General features: G+C 42.7%; 1 protein-coding gene across 1 annotated transcript in view; it reads left to right on the forward strand.

Moving 5' to 3' along the window:
• The window catches only part of EXOC4 (exocyst complex component 4), a gene marked incomplete at both ends in the record, with an annotated part of 395210 nt that overhangs the window by 108155 nt on the left and 262436 nt on the right, over positions 1-24619 (forward strand). The window contains one exon of the mRNA XM_079535213.1: positions 1604-1692. Coding sequence (XP_079391339.1) covers positions 1604-1692 — 89 coding nt within the window. The remainder of the gene's footprint in view (positions 1-1603; positions 1693-24619) is intronic.

Genomic DNA, 24619 nt, shown 5'->3' on the forward strand with positions numbered 1-24619 from the left:
GTAGAACTTCAGGTGCAGGTTTCTTTGACAGACCAGATAGGTTGAGTCATCATAAGCCTGGCTTTCTTCTTGTCCAAAAAGGTGCCATTTGCATTTTTAGAATCATAGAATTGTAGAAGGGACATCTCATCCAACTCCCTTACAGTCAGCAGGGGCACCTACAGCTTGGTCAAGTTGCTCAGAGCCTGCACCATCCTGATTGAGTGTCTCCAGGGATGGGGCATCCACCTGCTTTCTGGGCATTGCGGAACGCTGCGGAACGTTGCCTCACCACCCTTATTGTTAAAAAAAAAAAAAAAAAAAAAAGGCAAACCAAAAAACTTTAAATCTCCCCTCTTATGGTTTGAAACCATTTCTCCTTGTCCTATCACAACAGACCGTGCTGAAGAATCTATCTCCTTCTTTCTTATAGCCTGCTAGCCTCATATTTGGGTTGCCATCTCCCTTGCAGATCGGATTGGCAAGACTGAGATCGGGCATTCTTGGGAAAGGAATGAAGGAATGGATTGTAGAAGCAGCTGTTGAATACTCAACATATTAGTCTCATGCTTGACTATAATTATGTGTAACTCTGGAGGTTGGTGGCCCTGCCTGTGGCAGAGGATTGAAACTTGATAATCCTTGGGAGGATCCCTTCCAACCCAAGCCATTCTATGATTCTATGTTCTAAAGAACAATGTGCCACTGGAGGACCAGCATGAGGATAGGAAAGGATTATGACAGTAGGGATGGTGAGTGGAAAGAGGAGCACGGGAGAAGAATGGATCCAGGAAAGAGGGCTTATAAATGCTCACAAAAAGTAATGTAAGCATCACACCGTCCATGCGGCACGATACCTTGTGAGTGTCCCTTTGCTTGATGCTGAGGCTGATTCATTCATCCTTGGCAGAAGCACCTCCACATCTTGTGGTCTTCACCATGAATTCTTCAGTTCACTCTGATAGTTTGAAAATGCTTTGTTTCCACTGACTGTGGCAGAACTGCCCAACCTGGATACAAAGGGCTGCTGCTGACCTCACGCTCCTTGGCCATGGGACATTAGACCCCAGGAGCATCCAGCTCACATCATGGCAAGTCCAGAGCTGTCCTGAAATGCTGCAGTGTCATTTCTACTCTTAGTGAAAAACATTGTGTTAATGGGGCTCCATTGGTTGAAAAGTGTCTCTTCTCAGATTAATCCTTGTAGAGTATTAGAGCCATACAATAAGTAATAATTAATTCTTAGTTGCAGTGAAAGTATTAGTTAATAATTTGTGGCTTTACCTATATGCCTTTTGACAACTTATATGATACTAACTTATCACTTTGGTTTGGATTTTACCAATTTTTTGGGGCCATTCCTATGTGAATGATTGAGTGTTCCCAGCTGATGGCTCAGAGGAGCCATCTCCATGCCATGCAGGCAGCTCTGTGTCTTTTTCCAGCAGAGCTGCACTGATTGGAAGTGCCAGAATTTGGTGCAGCGGTGATCGAATTTTATAGGGAAAGAGTGGTTTTGTCTGCCTTCATCATTTTGCTCAGATATGCAGGGAAATGCATTTTGTTTAGAGCTGACGGGTGCTTACAGGAAGGCTGACTGGATTTATGTATTTTTTAATTACAGGTTTGAATCCTCCTCCCATGCTATTAGCATGAGTGCCTATTTGCGTGAGCAGAGAAGGGAGCTGTACAGCAGAAGTGGAGAACTTCAAGGTATGAAAATAGATTCTGTGAAAGTTTGAATAATTCTGTTTTGTAGAAACTGAGTATCTCATCCGTGCTACATCAAAGAATTAATACCTCTCCAGTTTGCCATGTGGCTTGTCTAAATCACTGCAGTTTGGTTTATTCTTGCACCTGGGCTTCTATTTATGCCCTTTGCACTTCCAGCTAAAGGTTCTTGTCATAAAACAATAGGTGAAATATGAACAGTCTCTCTGCGAGCATTGTGTTTGGGTACTTGGAGTTAATGTTTGCTTCTTTATCTGCAATTTATTTCCCTCTGTCATGCACTGAATGTTATATACTTCTCCTGGATTACTTTGGGAGCTCAACTCAATCGTCTCACGTTTGAAGCATGAATTTCCATTGGATGGACTGAAGTGACCGATTCTTCTTTTATACAGCACTTAAAGGTGAAGAGTTAAAGTGTTTGAAAATGGTGAATGTGAGGCACTGGACTACTCATGCTGGTTTATATTGCTTGTGACAAATGTTCTTTGTACACAGAAAAACGTTCTCTGGGCATGGTGTCATTTCACATATTTTTTCCTGGATGTCTTAATTCACTGTGAGCTCTTAGTTTTGAGAGCAACAGCAGGGAAATATCTTAAGACTGCCATGCATTGAATAGCAGGATTATTTTTTTTCCTGTATCATCCATTGGAGTTTCCTATTGGACTAACCAAAAAAGAATATACTGTAGTCTCTGAAAAGTCTATATTGATGGACGAGGGTAGAATTTCTTCCTGAAATCTTGCACGTGGTAATTCTCAGATGGCTTTTATTTGAGGACGATTGCTAATCCAGTCAAAATACTGGATATTTGTGTTCCCTTCTTCCTTAGATAATTTAATTATGCTCAACTCCACCTGAAAGAGTGGAGTAAGAAGCACTCAGAGGTGTACAGTGTTTTTATGGACCAGTTGCTTTGCTTAAGTGCCTTTAAAAAGGGGATCTTCTTATCGATGCTCAAGTACGTAATGACACTGGCTAATATTCAGACACTTTTCCATTTACTGGAAGGAAGAATCTGAGATAAAAAGATGTGGGCAGCAACTGTTAACTTCAGGACACTATAATCTGACAGCATATAAAAATAAGATAAAGTGAAGATACTTGTCTTTCAAATTATGATATCACCTCTTGGTACGCTTGGAAGGTGTTCATCTTATAGCACTGCATCTTTCAAGACTCAGATTCTCACCTTCAAAATCTTGTCACCTGTACTTGAACTTGGGGTCATCTGAAAGAAGTGATCCAGTTCAGCAGGGTCCGAAGTGTGAGCCATTGTATGGCACGGATGCTGAGGCTTCTCATGGTGCAGTGGCCATTACTGTCACACCAAGCTGAGGATGCTTTTTTAAATAGTTCCTTTAGGTTTGGAACTTGCTACTGCTGTAGGGCATGGCCATGTTTCTTGAGTGAGAATTCCTCATTGATAGAAGACAAATGTTGAGGCAGCATTTGCCTTGTGCTGAATATTGTGAGAGTTTTCAAGAGAAGAGTGTGAAGGAGATGTATGCAGACTTCCAGCCTTGGAGCTAGTGTGGGGTTGGGAAGAACAAAGCTTATGAGCTGACAAAAGAGGAAAGGACAAAATATAGGAATTAGCATGGATAGGGACAAGATGGTATTGCCCTTTATGGATGAATTGGAAGAGCTGGAACGTGATGCAGTAGGTGACAAAAAGTCAATGTAGGGAGTCAATAGGGACAATGGATGAGATGATTTTGCTATGAAATCTTTGCTGTTTAACCATCAAGAAAAGTTTCCCTTTGAACTTTATGTTAAAAATGTACTATCTTCTCTTTCTATTATAAGCTACTGTTCCCTTTTAGGTAGCTCATTAATCTTCCTGAATCCCAGACCTCAGCAAGATCTGCATTTTGATTTTTATCCCTTTTAAAGAGGAATACAATTTAATTGTTCAGTCAGGTTACTGGAAGGCAGGCATGTGACACTCTCTCTTCTGTGAATGCCACACAGTTTCTCTTCCTTGACAGCCTTATCCACAGGGATGATGTATCAGTGGCAGCAGGAGGAGGGTGGCTTGTTAGGACATCTTTTTCCTGAAAGATCTTCAAAGAAACATGTGCATAAAAAAAAAAATAAAAATGAAAAACTTACAAAAGTTTGGTCCGTGCCAACTTTTTGAAGTAAAAATTTAATTTAAATGGCCTTAAAATGTGCCAAGATCTGAGCAATGCTTTGTCATTAACCTCTTCTGTTTGGACTGAAATAATGCAGTGTGTAAAGCAGACATTATCCCTCAGTGGGAGAAAGGGAACTTCTATAAGTGGTTTAGAGATGGAAGGAATAGTGCTGGCACCTTATTCCCCTGGAACAGTTAGAGGATGACTTAGGCCATGTATTTTTCCCTTTAAGTTGGACACAGAAGTCATTTGACAGCTGTCATTAACAGAAGAAAGCAGAAGCAATATCTCCTTATAGACTGACGCAGGGGATGCTGTCAGAAGTACAATGTAATTAGAAAAAAATTACAAATGAAAAATGATCATTATAAAGCTTCTCATTTTTTTTTCTTTCTTTTTTTTTCTTTTTTTTTTTTTTCAAGAGTATGCCTTGGCCATGTGCTAGCAGGGCAATTTACATTTTCCTTCTTTGAGTCCTTCTGCCCGTTGTCAAATATGATGTTCTTTTTATCGTAGAAGTATAGAATGGCCTGGGTTGAAAAGGACCACAATGATCATCCAGTTCCAACCCCCTGCTGTGTGCAGGGTCACCAGCCAGCAGACCAGGCTGCCCAGAGCCACATCCAGCCTGGCCTTGAATGCCTGCAGGGATGGGGCATCCACAGCCTCCTTGGGCAACCTATTCCAGTGTGTCACCACCTTCTGTGTGAAAAACTTCCTCCTAATATCTAATCTAAACCTTCCCTGTCTTAGTTTAAAACCATTCCTTCTTGTTTATGTGAAGTCTTAAAGAATAGGGGTATATTTCGAAAGCAAATACTTTTATTGCAGGAGCAGCTGAATGACTGCTGCTCGGTTCATTGCAGATGTGTTATTTACTCCCTTAATAGTTCTTCTTCATTAACCACACCTCTCACCATGTCTGACCAGCAGATTCAGACCCCTCACTTCTTTGCTCCCAGCACATGCTTGCGTACCCAAACTACCTGCTAAGCAAAAAGCAGCCTGTGCCATGGCTGGATCCAGTAAAGTATGCACCAAGCAAGCAGCCCTGTAGCATGGAAGCCCTGTGCCATGGAAGCCCTGTGCTGGTAGGTTCAGCAGCATGGAGGGCTAATGAATACTCGCTGAAGCTCTTCCTTCTCTGGAGGCACACATTTATCCTACTGTCAGCTGCAGGGCTGTCTGTTTCCACAAAACCTCTAAGAATTTACTACTTTTAAGATCTATTCCCTGTCACGTTTGGCTGAAATTGGCTCTCCAGCTCAGTTCTTGTGAGGGTGGGACAGACAGAAGATCAGATAACTCTTCTTTTTGTAAGAAACTTGGCTAAAACGTTGCTGTATTTCATTGCAGAGGTGGTTGCTTGTCAGTGACTGTTGGAATGAATCCTGTGTGTGCCTCTTATTTTATTCCACTATTGCCTTCAATTACCAACAAATCCTTGGGAACAGAAGAAAAATGTGGTTTCTCCGTGTAGATGGGGGGAGTCAGAGACTGCAAGAGGAGCAGTGGATGGTAGGAGGGGTCATTTGGGCTGGAGATGGTCTGCAAGGGCCTTGTTTTTTTTTTCTCATTAAGTTGGATGTGGTTGGTGTCTGGAAAATATGGTTTCAAGAAAAAATTAAGAGGAAAAGCCACTTGTAGTCTGAATAACATCTATGCATGTCTGGATTTCTGGATTGGTATTCTAGCAGTGTTTAAAGGCACCAACCCTACTTTCAATTTCATTGTACTGAGCATGATACTCATGTGTTTCCATACCTGAAAGGCTTTCACGTGGTCCAGCAGCCTTCACAAGCACAGCTCCACTGTACAAGGATTTGGAAATCTGTCTTCCAGACATTTAAATGTCTAAATTTTGCAAAGCTGTGGCTAGAGCCATGGCAGGAGCACTTTTTTCTAGATATGTCAGGTATTGTTTCAGTCTTGTGGCCATAGGGAATTAACATAGCTATGCTCACTGTGGCCTCAGTTGAATTTATCAGCAGAAATGGTAAAAGATGTTTTTGTACTCTGTGAAAATCTGAACAGCTTTGAGGGTGCTGATCAGCATGAAAATAGCATCCGGCTTCTGTTATCTCTGCGAGTGCAGGGCCTGGTAATTCCTATCAAGGTCAGCTTTGCTTGTGTTGTACATCTGGGACGTTTTTAAGAATGAAATGTGAAGTGCTCCTGAGCAGCTGTTGTTCCCGTGGATGTTAATGGACTCCACAGCTGCTCATCACCTCTTAAAATTTAGGCTTCTTAATGCTTTCACCCCAGAAGATTGCACAATTCAAAATTAATTAAACCTCTCCAGGCCTTTGTGAAGTAGGATTTTACTTTGATTGTAGCTGTGCAAGCTGAGGGATGAATCGAATCATCCTGGGAGGGGTGGTGGAGCAGAATTAGTCCTAATTCCAGTCCCAGTCTTCTGTTAGATTGCGCTGATTGAAGTCTGAATACATTATGGCATCCAAAGGAGGGCTGCAAAGATGGGGAAGGGTCTGGAGGGCATTATGTATGAGCCAGGAGATGGACTCTGTGATCCTTATGGATCCCTTCCAACTTGTGATTCTATGCTCCCTTGCAGTGCCCCATGAGAAATCACTGCCTGCATGTACTTTTGTTTCCAGGATGGTATGCAACTCTGTACGAGAACTGTTTCATAATCTCTACAAAGCCAATGCAGGGTATTGCACTTGGGTCAGGGCAGTTCAAAATATGTCTACAGATAGGGAGAAGGACTCATTGAAAGCAGTCCTGCAAGGACAGATTTGGTCCTGGTAGATGAAAAACCTAATATGAGCCAGCAGTGTGATCTGGCAGCCTGGAAGGCCAACTGTATCCTGAGCTGCATCAACAGAGATGTGGCAGCAGGGAGGGAGGTGACTGTCCCCTCTACTCTGCCCTCCTGAGACCCCATCTGGAGTAGTGCACATGGGTCTGTGGCCCCAGTCACAAGAAAGACACAGAGCTGTTGGGGCAGGTGCAGAGGAGGCCCTGAAGATACTTGGAGAGCTGGATCTCCTTTTGTACAAAGAAAGGCTGAAGGAGTTGTTGGTGTTGAGCCTGGAGAAGAGAAGGCTCCGGGAGACCTCATTGTGGCCTTGGAGTACTTGAAGGGAGCTTACAAGCAGGATGGGGAGTGACTTCTTAGACGATCTGATGGTGATAGTAGGGGGAGGAAAGGCTGTAAACTAAGAGAGGGAAAATTGAGCTTGGATGTTAGGAAGAAATTTAGTGCTCCAGGGGTGGTGAGGCACTGGAACAGGTTGTGCAGAGTGGTTGTGGATGCCGCATCCCTGGAGGTGCTGAAGGCCAGGTTGGATGGGGCCCTGGGCAGCCTGATCTGGTGGGTGGCAACCCTGCCAATGACATTTGGGTTGGACCTGGGTCATCTTTATGGTTTCCTCCAACCTAAGCTATTCAGTGGTTCTATGGTTTGTGCTCTGTCTCTGAAGGTAGGCCAGTGCTAGCTATACAAAGCAGCCAGAAAGAAGTTGACTTCACAGAGAAAGTGTTTGATGGAGCACAGAATGAAATTCGTGCTCCCAAGCTGTATTCCCCCAACTACCAGACAGAATTTGTGTGCTGAACTGAAACAGGAAAAAATCTGTTTCTTTTGAAGCTGTTTAGTGGTTTCTGCCTAGGATCCCCTGTGATGCAACGCTGTTTTTCTGTTTTCTAAAAGTTTCAGTTTCAGTTGGATCCTGCTAGAAGTTGGGACTGTGGGTGAATGATTTTCAGGCGTAACTAACATTACCTGCTTTCTGCACTTTGAAAGTCTCAAGCACCAAGTGAATCAGTAGGAGGGCTACAGAACTGAAGGTGTGTCATGCCCTAAGGATGGCAAATTGTGCTGGGAAACAAAGGTCTCTTGCAATGAGACTGTAGGTACTGATTGATTGATTGATTTTTGCTTATTTCTTCTAAGTGGAACCTCTGAAGATTTTTTTTTTTTCTTGTTGGCCAAGAGAAAAATGTAAGCATTGAGGATCCCTGTGCTATGAATTGTTGATGGGGAATGGGGCTGGGTTACTCGCTGCTGTGCTGCTTTTAAGTATTTTTGATCGAAGGCTGAACATTTCTTAGCAGAAGGTTTTAAGTAATTAAGGAAATCAAAGAGAAACTCAGCTAATTAAGACTTTGATGCCAAGAAATAGCAGTGGAGGCAAATGCTATCTGGTATGACAAGGGCACAGTGTAAGGCCAGGTCCAGGGAAAATGCAGTTATTTGTAGGTGCCTTGTTCCATTTGAATTCACCAAAATGCTGCCGGAGGGAGCCAGCTGTGTGTGCTGCTGACAAAAACGAATCTTGACACTTTGGATAATGAAAATTTGGTTCAGCACCTTTTAGAGATGTGTATGATAATACGTTGTCAGTCGGAGGCAGTGAGGAGGGGGGAAACGGCATCACTCTTGTCTGCTTAAAGGAGATGTTGTGACAAGTGGACAGTCCTAGTTAAAAATCCCCTTTAGGAAAAAAAAAAAATGAAGAGGGATAACCCATTGAAGAACCTAAAGTTGATGATGGGGGGGGGAGGTGGTTTGATGTCAGGCTCTTCCTGCCATGCAGCTGCTTTGGTCTCCCCATGGTGCGGAGGATCACAGTTCTCTTTGAGCTGGGGGGGGGAGGGGGAGGAGAGGGGAGAGAATCGCTTTTTTGTGGTTTGACAGTATTAATGCAATCATCTCGTTCAGACCTTGTAAGCCCACTTATTATTTCCTCTGCGTGTGTTTTTTCTGGTTTAGCGGATTAGCTGCACTGTCTCTTCAAAGGCTATCCAATCAAGAAGGGGTTATTAAAACCGGGGCGCTTTATGACTGAGAATTAATTAGAGCAGCATTTTCATGCAAAACATCCAATTTTTTGATTAGCAATGGAGCAGGGCCGCAATTAACACTCTAGGAAGCTTAAATTTCCAGCATTTTGATTCTCAGGAAATGAGATTATCAAACTGGGGTCAGGCACTTGACAGCAGAAGGGGGATTATGTGTAAGAAAATAATTTGTTTCTTGATTTTGCCTCCGAGATTGTTATTAAAGATACGGTGAATTCAGAAGGAGGCAGAGTGGAGGGAGAAGATTCCAAAAAAAAGGAAGCAGGAGAAACCTGGTGCTGTCCTCCTTGCTGTGTCGAGAGCTGTCCCAGCGTTAGCAAGTGTGCTCACTTTGCATTTCAGTGACAGCAACAGGTTTCCATTGCTTCCTTAGGGTTAGTCTGCATCCCTAACTGATGTGTTTTGAGAGTTCTGCAGTGGTTTTTAAATAGTCAAAATATTTGCATCCTGGGAAAGGAGGCAGTGTGTGTTCATTTTAATAGACGGGCTGCTTTTAGTTCTGAGTGTGTGGTGTTTGCGTTTTTAAGCTATTTCCTGATCCGCTGCAGGTATCTGAAGGCTTGTCATAGAGTGATAGAATCACTTGGGTTGGAAGGAGCCTCAAGGATCATGAAGCTCCACCCTGTCCTGCTGCAGGCAGAGCCACTGAGCTCCACATTTAATACCAGACCAGACTGCCCAGAGCCCCATCCAACCTGGCCTTTGGAAGGACGGGGCATCCACAACCTCTCTGGGCAGCTGTTCCAGCACCTCACCACTCTATCTGTAAAGAACTTCCCCCTGACATCCAACCTAATTCTCCCCTCTTTCAACTTCAAACCAAACTTAAAAGCTGCCTATCCTCCCGCTTCTGCTTTTAGTATGACCATAAAGTTCAATTACTATGATTTACATTACTTAATGTATTATTTTTGAGTGAAAGTGTTTGTGAAAGCAAATGTTATGAAGTTAACTGTTGCTAGAAGCCATGTTAGCCACGTTCTTGGTCCCACATCTTACCTAGCAATGCCCACAGCTGTTGCATCCCTTTTTGCAGCAGTCAGGTTTTTAAGGATGCTCAATCCTAGCTTGCACTGTCAATTTATGCTCACAGGTCACACCTTGGAATCATAGAATCATTAAGGTTGGAAAAGACCAGAGATCACCTAGTACAAGCATCAACATGTCACTACCATGCCCACCAAGTCTGAGGCCTTGCACAAGTCTGGCAGTGCACACCAGTTGCCCTTTGCTCCCTGATGTGCTTTGCTCACTGATTCGCTCACTGATTTCCATCCCTGGGCAGTGCACCTCCATGTTCAGCTCTGGCAGTCTTCATTTGGCTATTGCTCTCCACTTAGGGACACCCCAGTAAATCCTCATTCTTGGCTTGAGACCCTTTTCTTCTTAAGCCTTAGGTTTCTGTCACTTCAGACTTCTCATAACTCTACTTTGCAGCTTACCAGATACCACCTTGTCCTTTCTTAATATGAAAAACAATAATACCAGGGCATCAAGGCATCAAGGTGTAGTGTCAGTAGAGGAGTTTGTCAGATAAAGGCTGAAAATCAGAGGTGATGGAATCAATTACGAATTCCTGCACGAGCTTTGATTTTTTTTTTTCCATTCTCTTTATGCCAATTACCAGCACTAAACTTCTGTCCAATCTTGATATGAGGAAGGACATAGAAGAAGGTACTCAGTGTTTAAAAACACTGTTCCCACAGATGACTGCTTCAGTATTGCTGGGAGGCTGCTCTGGCCAGGTATGCTTTGTGGTTTATTGTGCCAATTCAGAGAAGAAAACATTTCAGGTTTTCTGGGACTCACTCTGTAACAGCGTCCCTTGTTTAGAATCATTGATTTTTCAAGGTACTTATTTACAGCTTCTTTTCAGCTTTGAGTTATGGATGACTAAAGAATTTGAGGGCACGCATTTTCATATGTTTAATTTCTAATTGGATATAAGTTCAACAAAGCGACTGTCAGATGGTCTGAATTTAGCAGTGAACACAGGGGGAAGTAACAGGATAGACACAGTTCAGTAATGTGACTTTGTCTGAATTGGTGTCTGCTCTCCTTCTTCCCCTCTATCATCAGCAAGAGCTGCTGTGTGCCATGCAGCAGGCCGTGCTGGTTCAGTGGGTGAGATGTGTTCCAGTCTGAAACAGAAATCATGCTTTGCTTTTTAGAAGGACTGCGGAAACATTTCATCACTACAGCTAGCAATAAAATAACCATGATACAGTTCAACAGGTACTCTTCTTACTGTGATCTGAAGTAATACTTTCTTCTTTTCTCTCCGTATGAGAGCTTCGTACTCTCCTGGAATTTGTGCCTTTGTGTAGAGTTCAGTAGTAAACCATATATTTAAAATGGTTCTATCTTGCTGTTTAGGATCAGTGTTCTCTCAGTTTGGTCTGAGGAGGTCCAGTTTCTGATCATCTGCTTCTCTTTGAACAACAGTCATTGCTGCTCTGGTGGAGGTGGACTGCAACAAACTGAAAGGATGAAACGGTTTCCATAGTTTAAGTGATTGGTACTGCCGTTTTCTCTTCCAAAATTGTAACTATCTGAAACCAAGATCCTAGTTTTGAGCTCCAGCTATCCATTGGATGTTATTTAATGAAGAGTCATTTCCTTGTGACTCTTGTGACCTTGAAAGCTTCCTTTGGAAGTTGTTGGAGAGGGTGCAGAAGAAGGCCACTAAGATGATTTTAGGGCTGGAGCTCCTCGCCTACGAAGACAGGCTGGAAGAGCTGCGCTTGTTCAGCCTGGGGAAGAGAAGGCTGCAGGGTGACTTCATTGCAGCCTAAAGTATTGTAGCCATTGTACCTAAAGGGAGCCTACAAACAGGAGAGGAGTCAACTCTTTGAAATAGTAGATATTAGCAGGGCAAGGGGAAATGGTTTGAAAGTGAAGGAGGGAAGAATTAGGTTTGGATGTTAGGGGGAAGTTCTTTACTGTGGGAGTGGTGAGGTGCTGGAACAGCTGTCCAGAGAGGTTGTGGATGCCCCGTCCATCCCTAGAGGTGTTCAGGGCCAGGTTGGATGGGGCCCTGGGCAGCCTGGTCTGGTATTAAACGCGGAGGTTTATGGGCCTGCCTGTGTTGGGGCGATTGGAGCTTCATGATCCTTGAGGTCCCTTCCAGCCCAGGCCATTCTGTGATTCAGTGATTCTGTTATTCCTTGACTTGTTTAAGGAATGCATATATATGTGTTTCCTTTTTCGTTTGTTACCAAGGTATTACAGGGCACCTTTAGTCCCCTAGGTTTAGATTCCTTCCTCTCTTCTGTTAGATGTTGGACTCTGGGGACATGGTTTGGTGGGCATATTGGGGATGGGTTGTTGGTTTGACCTGATGGTCTTAATGGTCTTCTGCAACCTTAATGATTCTATGATTCAGTTACTGTTGATGCTAATAACATACTTTCATTTGAATCAGAGTTTGGCAGTTGCTTGATCCTGTGCAGTACCACTGTGTGTAGAGCTAGGCTATAAAATGAACAATACGTTGTCCAGTGGGAATGTGGATCAGCCGAATACGAGTAGTATTCAGGAATTCAGTTTGGTCAATGAGAGCCAGTAATTCTGTTCTTCTGAGACCTTTAATGACCAAAGCTGTAATAAATATCCTTCAAAATGACATACACTTTTAGAAAGAGATTTGTGCACTCTCCAAGAGTGCTTTCTGGAACACTAATTTTATTTTGAAATCTTTTTGATGGCATTTTGTGCATGTGTGTACTTGTGTGGGTATTTTTTAGTCTGGCAAGTTGAACAGAATGGAGTTCTAAGATGCTCTGAGGTGTTTGTGTTTTATTTGTGTTTTTTTTTTTTTTAAAGCTTGTATAGCTTGGAGAAGAGAAGGCTCAGGGGAGACCTCATTGTGGCCTTCCAATACTTGAAGGGAGCATATAAACAGGAGGGGAATGGCTGTTTACGAGGGTGAATGGTTTTAAACTGAGACAAGAGAGGTTTAGGTTAGATATTAAGAGGAAGTTTTTCACCCAGGTGGTGACTGGAACAGGTTGCCCAAGGAGGCTGTGGATGCCCCATCCCTGGAGGCATTCAAGGCCAGGTTGGATGTGGCTCTGGGCAGCCTGGTCTGGTGGTTGGTGACCCTGCACACAGCAGGGGGGTCGAAAATAGATGATCATTGTGCTCTTTCTAACCCAGGCCATTTATGATTCTATTCTATGATGAAATCTTAGTGACATTTGGACTTTTAAGTAATTTCTTTTTTTTTTTACTGAAGTTTTCCCTGATCTATTTCTTTATGTAGGTCAGATTTTTGGTTGCCTTTCTGTCAGTTGGGGAACTGTTTTGTTTTCCCCAACTTAATTTGGAAGGTGCTAAGTACATTGCTGAAACATTGCTTTCATTTCTCTTGCTTGACAGAATAGCCAATCCTAATTAAAAAAAATAAGTGTAAGAGTTATCTGTGGAGGCTGAACTGCCTTTTCTGCCAGTTGTATATCCTGCAAGCTGAGACAGCTAAAGAAAGCAGTTGGGTATCATGGGCTATGTCAAATTACAACACGTGCCTTAAGGGTGAGTGTGCAAGCAGAAGCCGTTGCTCTTGCCTTGTCTTGTACCTGTTCAGTGGTAAAGAAGTGTTTAATCTCTGGCCTTGTCATTCTAATGCTTCTAATCTGTGTTTGAAGTCCCTGAAAAATGTGAAACTGTTGTTTTTCAAGTGGCATAAAAAATGCACCAGGGACAGCTATATTAGCATTTGGATTTTTGCCTTTGGCTTTGACTGATAGATATATTATTATATTTTTTTTTTACACTGAAGAGATTTTTATCTTGATTATGTGGAAATGAAACTTTACAGTGACAAAGTGGTGGGCAGCTTTAGAGAGCCCTGCTTTCAAGTAGGGTTAAAACCATTTAGGTGAGCATGAATTAACATTTCCCTTGTCTGGTAAAGGTCGCCCTTTAATTGAGATTCACCACGTTCAGTCCAAAGCCTGGGATCCAGGAGACCTCTCTACGCAAAGAAGGCACAAATTGGCAGCATAATCTCATCAGAGGCTCAGGTTATACGGTAATAAATCATTCGATTCAAAGCTAAAAAAGCTGCCATGGAGCATGAAACACGCCAGATGCTTGGAAGACTTTTGTAGCTTAGAGTTAGAATAACAGTTGGAGGATCTGTAGATGTCTTGAATTCCTTCTTAATAAGGCAGAAATTGTTGTGAAGAAGCTGATTCTTACCTAATTAGAGGATTAAAATATTACATACTTGCTTTTATGAAAGTTCCTATTCTTTCTATCCAACATATGAATTTAACGTGCAGCGCTGCCATCCTGTTTTGTGCAATAGTTCTGAAATTATGACAAAAAATAGCAACAGCTTTCATATATACATGATGTCCTGCTTTTTCTAGAGAGATAGTTGTGTGTTGAGTAGAGGATTCCCTTGTATAGAATAAGAAGTTGATGTTAATTCATGAAGTGATGTTACATAGAGTTTTGAAGATACAAAGGCTATGGGTGGAGGGCTTTGGGGCCTAAGTGCATAAATTGTTGTTAACATTTTTTTCCCTTTATATGACACACACAATATTAGAATATTTTATAGTCAGAAGATAGAAATATTTTTCTGACATGGAGAATATAGTAGAAGAATGCTTTTTATCAGTTTATAATGGTAGAATATGGATGGTCAGTTGCTACCTTTGTGGAGATTGGAGATGGCGAAAGAATGCTCATGAAAAGCACCAGAAACTTTGAAGCTTTATGCCAACAGGCTTCTTGGTCTCTAATTTTGTGTTTTTTTGTTGGTGCTCAAGGAGCCTGAATGCCATCAGAATTGTACTCTGTAGTACAACAGAGTCACACCATCATTTTGGTTATGTTACATGCCCCACAGGATTGAGAAGGTCATAAAAAGGCAGTGATATGCATGCTAGCAACATCTCCAATGGTTTGTTTGGTTGCTAGTCCAATTTGACTTGGCCTCAGAAGTCTGAAACTGGATGCATGAATGGAAAAATAATTTAATGAATAACATAGTTCTGAGAATGAGTTTCTTCATCTCCAACCTTATCTGTGCCCAGCCACCTCTGACCAGCCTAGCAGCAGTGTGATTTGCACAGGATTCGTAGTAGTGACCATTGTGGCCAGATGCTGTTTGGAACACGTCCTGGGCAAGGCCGTCATCTTACACAAAGGCAAAAGCAGGACTGTGGGGTCAGAGGCATGTCTTCTGATTTGCGGGCAGCTTTGCTTGTCCTTCTGCTGGAGTTGTAGATAAGTCTAGGCTTAGACTTCTCTGGATAAGTTGTAGATAAACTTAGGTTTTATATGGGGTAGTTGAAGTGGGGGATAGCTAGGAAGGGTTCAAAGTCAACTCTTTCTATTTCAACTGTCAAAAAGAAAAAAAAAAGAGTTTAAGACAAAATGAAAGGCATTTCCTTCCTTCTGGAGCATTTTGGAGTGTCAGGAGAGAAACTTTTCAGAGTCCTCTGATTGTCATTTCTTGTTGTGGATTTTCTTCTGTGGATACTTTGCCTTCAGTTCCCATCCAGTCTCCTTTTAAAATGGTGATACTTCTGTCTGCTGATGACAATTGATCCTTCCTTGTCAGTGGATTCACAGTTTCAGCAAGTGGCTGATGCTGTCGGCATTGGATCTGTTGGCTTGTTTCAGGAACGTGTGCTTGAAGCTTCATTTTTCTGGGAAGCAGCCATTTGAATGGACACCAAACACAACTGGCAACACTTTATCCTTTTTTAATATGCCACATCTGTATCTAATTTCATTTACAAAGAAGAAGATTAAAAAAAAAAGAGGACAGGGAAGGTAACCAATCCCCACGTGCAAAGTGGATTTTGCAGATCCTTTCATGCCCAGGCACACCATGCTCTGAATTTAAATTCCTACTCTCTATGTACATTACCCAAATTGTCATGTATCTATTGCCGTGCGGCCACCCCAAATGCAGAGAAGTTGTTAAAACCAGATTTTTCTGTTTGTTTTCTTCATTAAGAAAAACTATTGCAGCTGCTTGAGGGAGATTGTTCCAAGTTTGCCAGAGAAACCCAGATTGCTTCTTTTTCCTCTAAATAGTGGGTACAGCAAATACTCTCTGAAGATCTCATTAGTGTTTTCAAATTTCATTGTAATTACTTAATAGTATAATAATGCTCAGTAGTTGGATTTTTTTTTTAACATAATATCAAAAATATTCAAGTGACTGGGGGCTTAGAGTGCATCTGTGCTCCTCTTTGGGAATTTTAATTGCACTGATCATGTGGCTGTGTTTGACTTAATTGTCATCAGTAGTTACTGGATGAGATCCCTTGCCTAAGCACTGTATTCACTGCACCTCGATGGCATCTAGAAATGTGTGAGCAAATGTAGCAAATGGCACTTTCTTTGTCTGCTTAATGAATATGTAAGTGATTTCAAATGGCCTCTTCCCTAGATTATAACTATGCAATTTTTTTTATAATAGGAGATATGTTGATATTCTGCAGAAAAGCTATAATTTCCGTAATAATTGGTTTATAGCGCACTGAGTGCTTTTCTCTCAGCAAGGTAAGACACCAATTTGGCATGACCAGGTTAAGTAAGGAAGCAGCATGTGACCGCCGTGCGCTTGTAAGATCTCATGATGCTCGGGGTCAGTTGCCAACCATGGGGAATAATGCCTTTTTAGCTACTGTTGGACTGTGAGCATTTCATTATAGTTGACTAAAAGTTATTTGCTCTGAGCAGGCGAATTCTAAAGTCTGTGCAAGTTCAGGGGCCAAAGCATTGAATGGTTTTTGTGGTATACACAGCCAGAAGGGCGTTACTATGTTTTAAAGATAATTGCTATGCAAAAAGCAATCAAATCCCTCTTCATTTGAAAATGTGCCAGGTTTTTTTGTTGTTGTTAGTTATTTCAGCTCAAGAGAAGCAGGCAGTTTCTCAGTGACCTTGCAGAATCATAAAATAGAGAAGTATTTGAGGAATCATAGAATGGGCTGGGTTAAAAAGAGCACAATGATCATCTATTTTCGACCCCCCTGCTGTGTGCAGGGTCACCAACCACCAGACCAGGCTGCCCAGAGCCACATCCAGCCTGGCCTTGAATGCCTCCAGGGATGGGGCATCCACAACCTCCTTGGGCAACCTGTTCCAGTGCGTCACCACCCTCTGTGTGGAAAACTTCCTCCTAATATCTCACCTAAACCTTCCCTGTCACAGTTTAAAACCGTTCCCCTTTGTCCTATCACTGTCCACTCTTATAAACAGCCATTCCCTCTGCTGTTTATATGCTCCCTTCAAATATTGGAAGGTCACAATGAGGTCTCCCTGCAGCCTTCTCTTCTCCAAGTTAAGCCCCGTTCCCTCTGCCGTTCTTCGTAGGAGAGGTGCTCCAGCTCTCTGACCATCTTAGTGGCCACATTGTTGGAAGATGGGACAATGGGACAGAGCTCAATGAGGAATTTTACAACTGGGAAAATAAGTATGTAGACTGAGTTTGGAGAGACTGTGCTCAGTCTCGTGCTTTGAATGTCCCAGGCAGGAATTCCTGGACGCGCTGAAGGTCATTAGACAGGGCTCTGTGCACCTTATGGAGCTGTGGGTGTCCCTGCTCATTGAAGGGGGGTTGGATTAGATAGCCTTTAAGGTTCCCTTCCAACTCAAATGACCTAAAACAAGATTTTTTGAGAATTGGGGCTTATATGCAAAAGAGATCTTTCTTAGTTGTGAGATGTATTGCTTTGGAGGGAAGGGAGGAGGAGTACAGAAAAATGCTCTGACGTCTGAATTAGCTGGCAAGGTACCACTATGGCACATTGCATAGGAAGCAGCCTTCTGTTGCCAGAACAACAAGCTGTATCCTTCTAAGCATTGTTTCTATCTCAATTTTATTCTTTTTTTTTTTTTGTCATTTGAATTAGTTTGTAGGTGAAGAGGGTGATACAGAAAGCAAAAAATAAATAATTCACCAATGGTGATGTCTTTACACGAATCCCCTATCTGACCTAATCAGCCCTTAGTTGTCCCAAAATGCCAACTTCACCTCCCAATCTGGATGCTTTTGCTTTCTAATTAGTTCCCAGGATGAGAAGTGTTCAGGACTTCATTAGCGCTAATAGCTGGTGCGTGTATATGTATACAGAGGGGAGGATGTATGCAAGGTGTGCTTCCACGTATGTATCTGACACTCCTGGTGGTGCTGATACCTATCTCTTATCCCTAATTGATGAGTTCAGTGCTGGGTTGAGTATTCCACATATCCGGGGGAAAAAAAGACTCCACAAAAGACTTTTCCTTCCTCTGTCAGCGTGCTTGATAACTGGAGGAAGTCAAATGTTTATTTAGAGGTGCGATAAGGAGGTGTGCTCTGCCTGAATACCCAGCTGCATTACTCTTACAAACACAAATGTCAGCCTATAATTTTTAGTTTCAATAGACCAGTTTAGCATTATTACATTAACCATAGCAGACTGAGCACTTATCTCTGCTTTTATATTGTGTTTGTAATTATACAATGTCTTCCTACTGGTGTATTCTCTTAGAGCTTGTTTGGAATGTAGAACAGCGTATTAAAGATAAAAGCCAAGGATGGTTTTTACTGACATTATTTATAGCTCTTTTTTCCTCTTGTTGTTTTAGGTATTCATTTCATTTAAAAACTTTATGTAATTGCTTTTCGGGCTTATCTTGGTTTCTGTTATAGTTAAGTGCTCTATTTTCCTTATTAATAATCATCGGTTACTCGATCCTTTTTCGGAGCCTACATTTTTCATCCACAGATAATGACTGGTTCATGCATTTGTGTGTCTGAACTGTTCAGATTCAGACCAAGGCTGCTTTGTGTTCCTACGGGCATGCAGAGTTGGGCAGGGTAACCTGAGCCACCGGGCCGTGTGGAATGGCACTGTGCCACTGCACGCCTTAATTTCACCTGGTGTCCTGCAGGTAGGAGAAATTTGTCTAGCTAAAAGCTCTCTTTTAAAGACTACTTTTATAGCTGGAGGATCCAATTTAGGAATTTAACAAAAAATCACCCATTGTAGCTTGGCCTTCACCTTTGTATGACAAAAAAGCGTTTTACCCCATTACAGGTGCTACAACTACAAAGGAAAAAAAGGGAGAATAAATGTTATTTTCTCCTATTGAGTGGGGATAGAGATCTAAAATACAAATCTGCCTGAAGTACGAGGAGAAAAATACAGCATCTCTTGGCTGGAAACTGAAAGAATCATAGAATAGTAGAGTCACCAAGCTTGGAAAAAATCTCCAAGATCATCCAGTCCAACTGTCCACCTATCACCAATACTTCTTATTAAACCACATCTCTCAGTACAACATCTAAACGTTTCTTGGACACCTCCAGGGTTGGTGACTCCACCACCTCCCTGGGCAGCCCATTCCAGCACCTGACCACTTTCTACAAGAATTATTTCCTAACTGAATGGTACTTCCAATCTGAATCTCCCCTGGTACAGCCATTCTCTCTCATCCTATCACTAGTTACATGGGAGAGGAGGCTAGCCCCCAGCTCACCACAACCTCCCTTCAGGCAGTTGTAAGGAGCCATAAGATCACCCTCGAGCTTCTGCTCCTTCGGACTGAACAATCCGTGCTCCCTCAGCTGATCTTCATAAGGCTTCAGCATTCCTGAATCCTGTTCTTACTCCTTTGGAAAACAGCAGTCTGTGCACAGAAACCTTGAAAAAAGATATTAAGTACTCCAGACATCTAAGATAGTGGGTTAGGGAATGGCTGCTGTTATATACGTGATGGATGCTCCGAAAGTGATGCTTCCTCTTTTATGGTGTTGGCCCACAATGTCAGATTCAGATATTGATGGTATGACAGTAGAGGTTGAACTTTCCACCAACATTCCATTACATTTTGTTGCTGTGACAGATGGCAGCAATACCTCTAAGATCTATGCTGTTTGCCACTGTGTGCTGCCTTTTACATGTATGTGTCTATTTCAGACCCGTTTTGATAAAGTAATGCTTAGCTGCATTAATGGAAAGTTTTATAGTTTCATCATTGGAAGAGTGCAGAAAGCATTGCTTTTACATCTTTGCTATTTGGTTTAGTAAAGCAAAGCTGACCTTCGTGGCTATACAGAGCCAGTCTTTAGGTGAAAAACATGACTGAATGCAGGAAGTCTTTTCTGTTTTTAATGTTGACTCTGTATTTAATAACAAATCCAGTAAATCATGTATTATTGAATCACAAAAGGAGCATACAAATGAATTTTCCTCCTTACCCACTAAAGTAGATGAAATCCACATTAGTCCCAGCTGGTTTCTTTTTCTTGTCTGTTCTGGTAGATTATGTTAGAAATGTTCTGAGCAAAGTTGGTTTTAGGTATTGAGTGATTCGTCACCTGCCAGTTATTTCTTGGATTGCGGGAAATCAGTTGTCTGGGGGGTTGGGGAGCGTACAACAGTACAAACCTTATTCACAATACCAGACATGCTGTATTTAATCCTGTTTTGTTTTTTTTCCATACCTTTTCTTCTTTACTGGATGTTGAACCTTCCAGTTTTGTCTATAACAAGCATAAAGCATGTCTTATGCACTGAGAAGAGTCATTACAACTGAGTAATGCCATACAATTGAATTAAATGTAGAGGAAGAAGATTAAAACCCCCTTCTCTCCATTTTAATAGGAAGTTGATGCAAATGGCATTGGATAAGCAAATTATAATACATTTTTGATGAAAAAGTGTCAAGCAGGAATGATAGGTGTGATTGTCTATATAAGAAGTTAATGACGCAGTTAGGAAGCAGAATGAGGGGATGGATGTGGTGGATGGAATACCAGTGAAATTAAGCAGCTTAATTCCAGGCCTTGATGCAAGACTCCATTACTCTGCAGCTTGAGTGCAAATTATTACAGTTACCTAATGTATTTAGCTCACTTAATGCTTTCTGATAGTGCATATGCTAAAGACCAAAGGATAGTAGTATTTTGACTTCATTTTTTTTTTCCTTTTTTCTCAGAAACATAGAAAATTATTGGAAAATAACCGGAAATTGTGCACTTGGTGTCCAGTTGCTGGTGTTCCTAGGGAGCAGCACAGCAGGGATTTGACCTGTAAGATTTATCTAGAAAAGACTGCTGTGCTTGACTTACAATCTATTTTTCTTATATCATTTTTTACTGTATTTTTTTCCTTTTTTTTCTTTCTCTTATTTTTTTTTTTCTAGCTAGTAGTCTATTGGAGGAATATCTACAATGACTGCTCTGAAAGTAGTGACTTTTATTATGTCATCCAATGGGATGATTGGGATTATGTCAGCCAAGGGGATGAGGTTCAATAAGGCCAAATGCCGGGTCCTGCACTTCGGCTACAACAACCCCAGGCGACGCTACAGGCTTGGGGCGGTGTGGCTGGAGGACTGCGTAGAGGAAATGGACCTGGGGGTATTGATTGATGCTCGGCTGAACATGAGCCGACAGTGTGCCCAGGTGGCCAAGAAGGCCAATGGCATCCTGGCTTGCATCAGAAACAGCGTTGCAAGCAGGAGCAGAGAGGTGATTGTTCCCCTATATTCAGCACTGGTGAGGCCGCACCTCGAGTACTGTGTCCAGTTTTGGGCCCCTCACTGCAAGAAAGATATTGAGGCCCTGGAATGTGTTCAAAGGAGGGCAACAAAGCTGGTGAGGGGTCTGGAACACAGGCCATATGAGGAGAGGCTGAAGGAGCTGGGGATGTTCAGCCTGGAGAAGAGGAGGCTCAGGGGAGACCTCATTGCTCTCTATAACTTCCTGCAGGGAGGTTGTAGTGAGCTGGGGGTCGGCCTCTTCTCTTGTGTCATTAGTGATAGGACCAGAGGGAATGGTTTCAAGCTACGGCAGGGGAGATTCAGGCTGGACATGAGGAAGTATTACTTTTCAGAAAGGGTGGTCAGGCACTGGAATGGATGCCCAGGGAGGTGGTGGAGTCACCGAGCCTGGGGGTGTTCAAGGAGAGGCTGGATGTTGTGTTGAGGGACATGGTTTAGTGGGAGCTATTGGGAATAGGTGAACGGTTGGGCTGGATGATCTTTTAGGTCTTTTCCAACCTTGGTGATTCTATGATTCTATGATTCTGTGAAGTCAGAGGTGGATGTTGGTGGTATGGCAGTAAAAACTGAACCTTCCCACCAATACTCCATTTTGTTGGCACATAACAGATGGGTGATCTGACAAAACTGTGTCTTGACGTGGAAGTGTGTATGAAGCAAAGGTGTGTCACTGAATTCTTCTGTGCAGAAAAAATGGCATGCATTGGCATTCACTGATGTGTGCTGGACATTTATGGAGACCAAACAGTGGATGTGAGCACAATGAGGTGGTGAGTGGTGTTTCAGCAGTGGGAGCAGCAACTTGTAAGATGAGCCACATTCCATCCTCACAAGCTGGCAGATTACTGCTAGGGAACTGTGTACTCTGCTGAATATCAGCTTCAGTGCGTTGGAAACAGTGGTGGCAATGTTGGAATATTGCGCAGTTTGCATTGGGTGGGTCCCATGAACCCTCACACAAAACAAAAAGAAAACCATAGGCAAGTTTGTCAGGAGCTATTGAACTACTATGAGGCTGAAGGTGACAGCTGCCTGGATCGCATCATTACCGGTGATGAGACACTGTGTCACCACTATCAGTTGGGGTCAAAATGGCAGTCTGTGGAGTGGTGGCATGTGAATTCCACATAGAGGAAAAAACTCAAGATGCAGCCTTTGGTAGGTAAAGTGATGGGCACTGTGCTTTTTTTCTGGTAGAAGAGGGCTGATCCTTCTGGATTTTGTGGAACCCAGACAAACTGTCAACTCTGGCCTCCACATTGTGGTGCTGGGTAAGCTTGAAAGCTCAAACTTCCTGAGTCAGGCCAGAGAAGAAGACAACCTTTGTTTTGCAGTGTGATAATGCCGTGCCCCAAAGCATTTTGAAGTCAATGGAGTACATTGCCAATCTTGGCTGGACTGTCCTACTACACCCACTCTACAGTCCAGATTTGGTGCCTTCTATCTTCTGTTTGGGCTGTTGAAAGATGGACTGCATGGACAAGATTTTCCTAGAAGAGATTTCATAATAACGGCTGTGAAACAGGGGGGCAACTTCACTGCTTCACATTTTTGTGAGCGTGGAATGCAGGTTCTCATTGATTGCTGGTGAAATTGCATCATTAATGGTGGTGACTGTTAAAAAATAGTGTTTTGTGGCTGGGAATTGACTTGATCAAGTAGTGTCATTTTGCTCTTTGTATCTGTTGTTGCTTCCATGAAAATCAATCGGAGGCACTACTTTTGGAGTAACCTATGTATATAAAGTAAGAGGAGAGATGTCTGTCTTGCCTTCTAGATTTTAGCTCCTCTATGCACATTCTCTTTGATTAATACCAGCCAGATAGCTTCAGGTATTCTACATCTTGAGAAGTGACAGTGAGAAAGGATGAGACCATACTGATCTTGTCCAAGCCTTCAATTAGTTGCAGGTAAAGTTTATTCTGCTAGGATCTGATATTGATACTGAAGCAGTGTTGTTATTTTCTAGGATGGCATGCAACTCTGTATGAGAACTGTTTCATAATCTCTCCTAGGCCAAGTGCAGGGTATTGCACTTGGGTCAGGGCAATCCAAAATATGTCTACAGATGGGGAGAAGGACTCACTGAAAACAGCCCTGCAAGGAGAGACTTGGTCCTGGTAGATGAAAAACCTAATATGAGCCAGCAGTGTGATCTGGCAGCCTGGAAGGCCAACTGTATCCTGAGCTGCATCAACAGAGATGTGGCAGCAGGGAGGGAGGTGACTGTCCCCTCTACTCTGCCCTCCTGAGACCCCATCTGGAGTAGTGCACATGGGTCTGTGGCCCCAGTCACAAGAAAGACACAGAGCTGTTGGGGCAGGTGCAGAGGAGGCCCTGAAGATACTTGGAGAGCTGGATCTCCTTTCGTACAAAGAAAGGCTGAAGGAGTTGTTGGTGTTGAGCCTGGAGAAGAGAAGGCTCCGGGGAGGCCTCATTGTGGCCTTGGAGTACTTGAAGGGAGCTTACAAGCAGGATGGGGAGTGACTTCTTAGATGATCTGATGGTGCTAGGAGAGGGAGGAAAGGCTGTAAACTAAGAGAGGGAAAATTGAGCTTGGATGTTAGGAAGAAATTTGGTGCTCCAGGGGTAGTGAGGCACTGGAACAGGTTGTGCAGAGTGGTTGTGGATGCCGCATCCCTGGAGGTGCTGAAGGCCAGGTTGGATGGGGCCCTGGGCAGCCTGATCTGGTGGGTGGCAACCCTGCCAATGACATTTGGGTTGGACCTGGATCATCTTTAAGGTCCCTTTCAAGCCATTTCATGATATCCAAAACATCCATTCTGTGATAATTTATTAAGTACTTGGGAAACACGCACGAGTTCTGCTGTTAACCAAACCACTGGAAGCCCATTCTTTTCTGTGCTGTCAGGGATACATGCACAGCACCATTGCTCTTGGCAGATTTGTCCAAGTAAAACAGATTGGCTGTTAGAAGGGGTCGTGCTGCTGTTCAGAAGGAGTAGGAATAGCCTCATTTTCTCTTAGTTGCACTGGCTCAGTGTGACCAAGTGACAACACCACTGAAGGTACATTTGTATTCTTAGGCAGCGTAAGTAGAAATTGGATTTAGCAGAGAACAGAACTGGAGAGCTTTGTCGGTTTTCATGCAAGTACTTCTCAGTGTCGGCTTCAATATTGCAAATAGCTTTTCACGTTTCAGGTAGCATCAGTCATACTACATGGAGCAACAGCACAGCAGAAAATAGGCAATTTCTCTGGAAACCTGGATAAATGAGAAGTCATCTTCTCATTATCTGTTTCTCTTACCTTATTTGGGAATTTGGCAGGACTAAATCCCAGTCTGTTCCATGTCTTAAAAGATACTTGCATTGCTCCTAACCCTAAGTAGGCTTGATGCTAACCTCCTGCTATGTTGCATGTTAATTTTAACTGTTACAACACCTCGCTGG

This window comes from Tetrao urogallus, assembly GCF_951394365.1.
Source record: "Tetrao urogallus genome assembly, chromosome: 1".
Classification (NCBI taxonomy): domain Eukaryota; kingdom Metazoa; phylum Chordata; class Aves; order Galliformes; family Phasianidae; genus Tetrao; species Tetrao urogallus.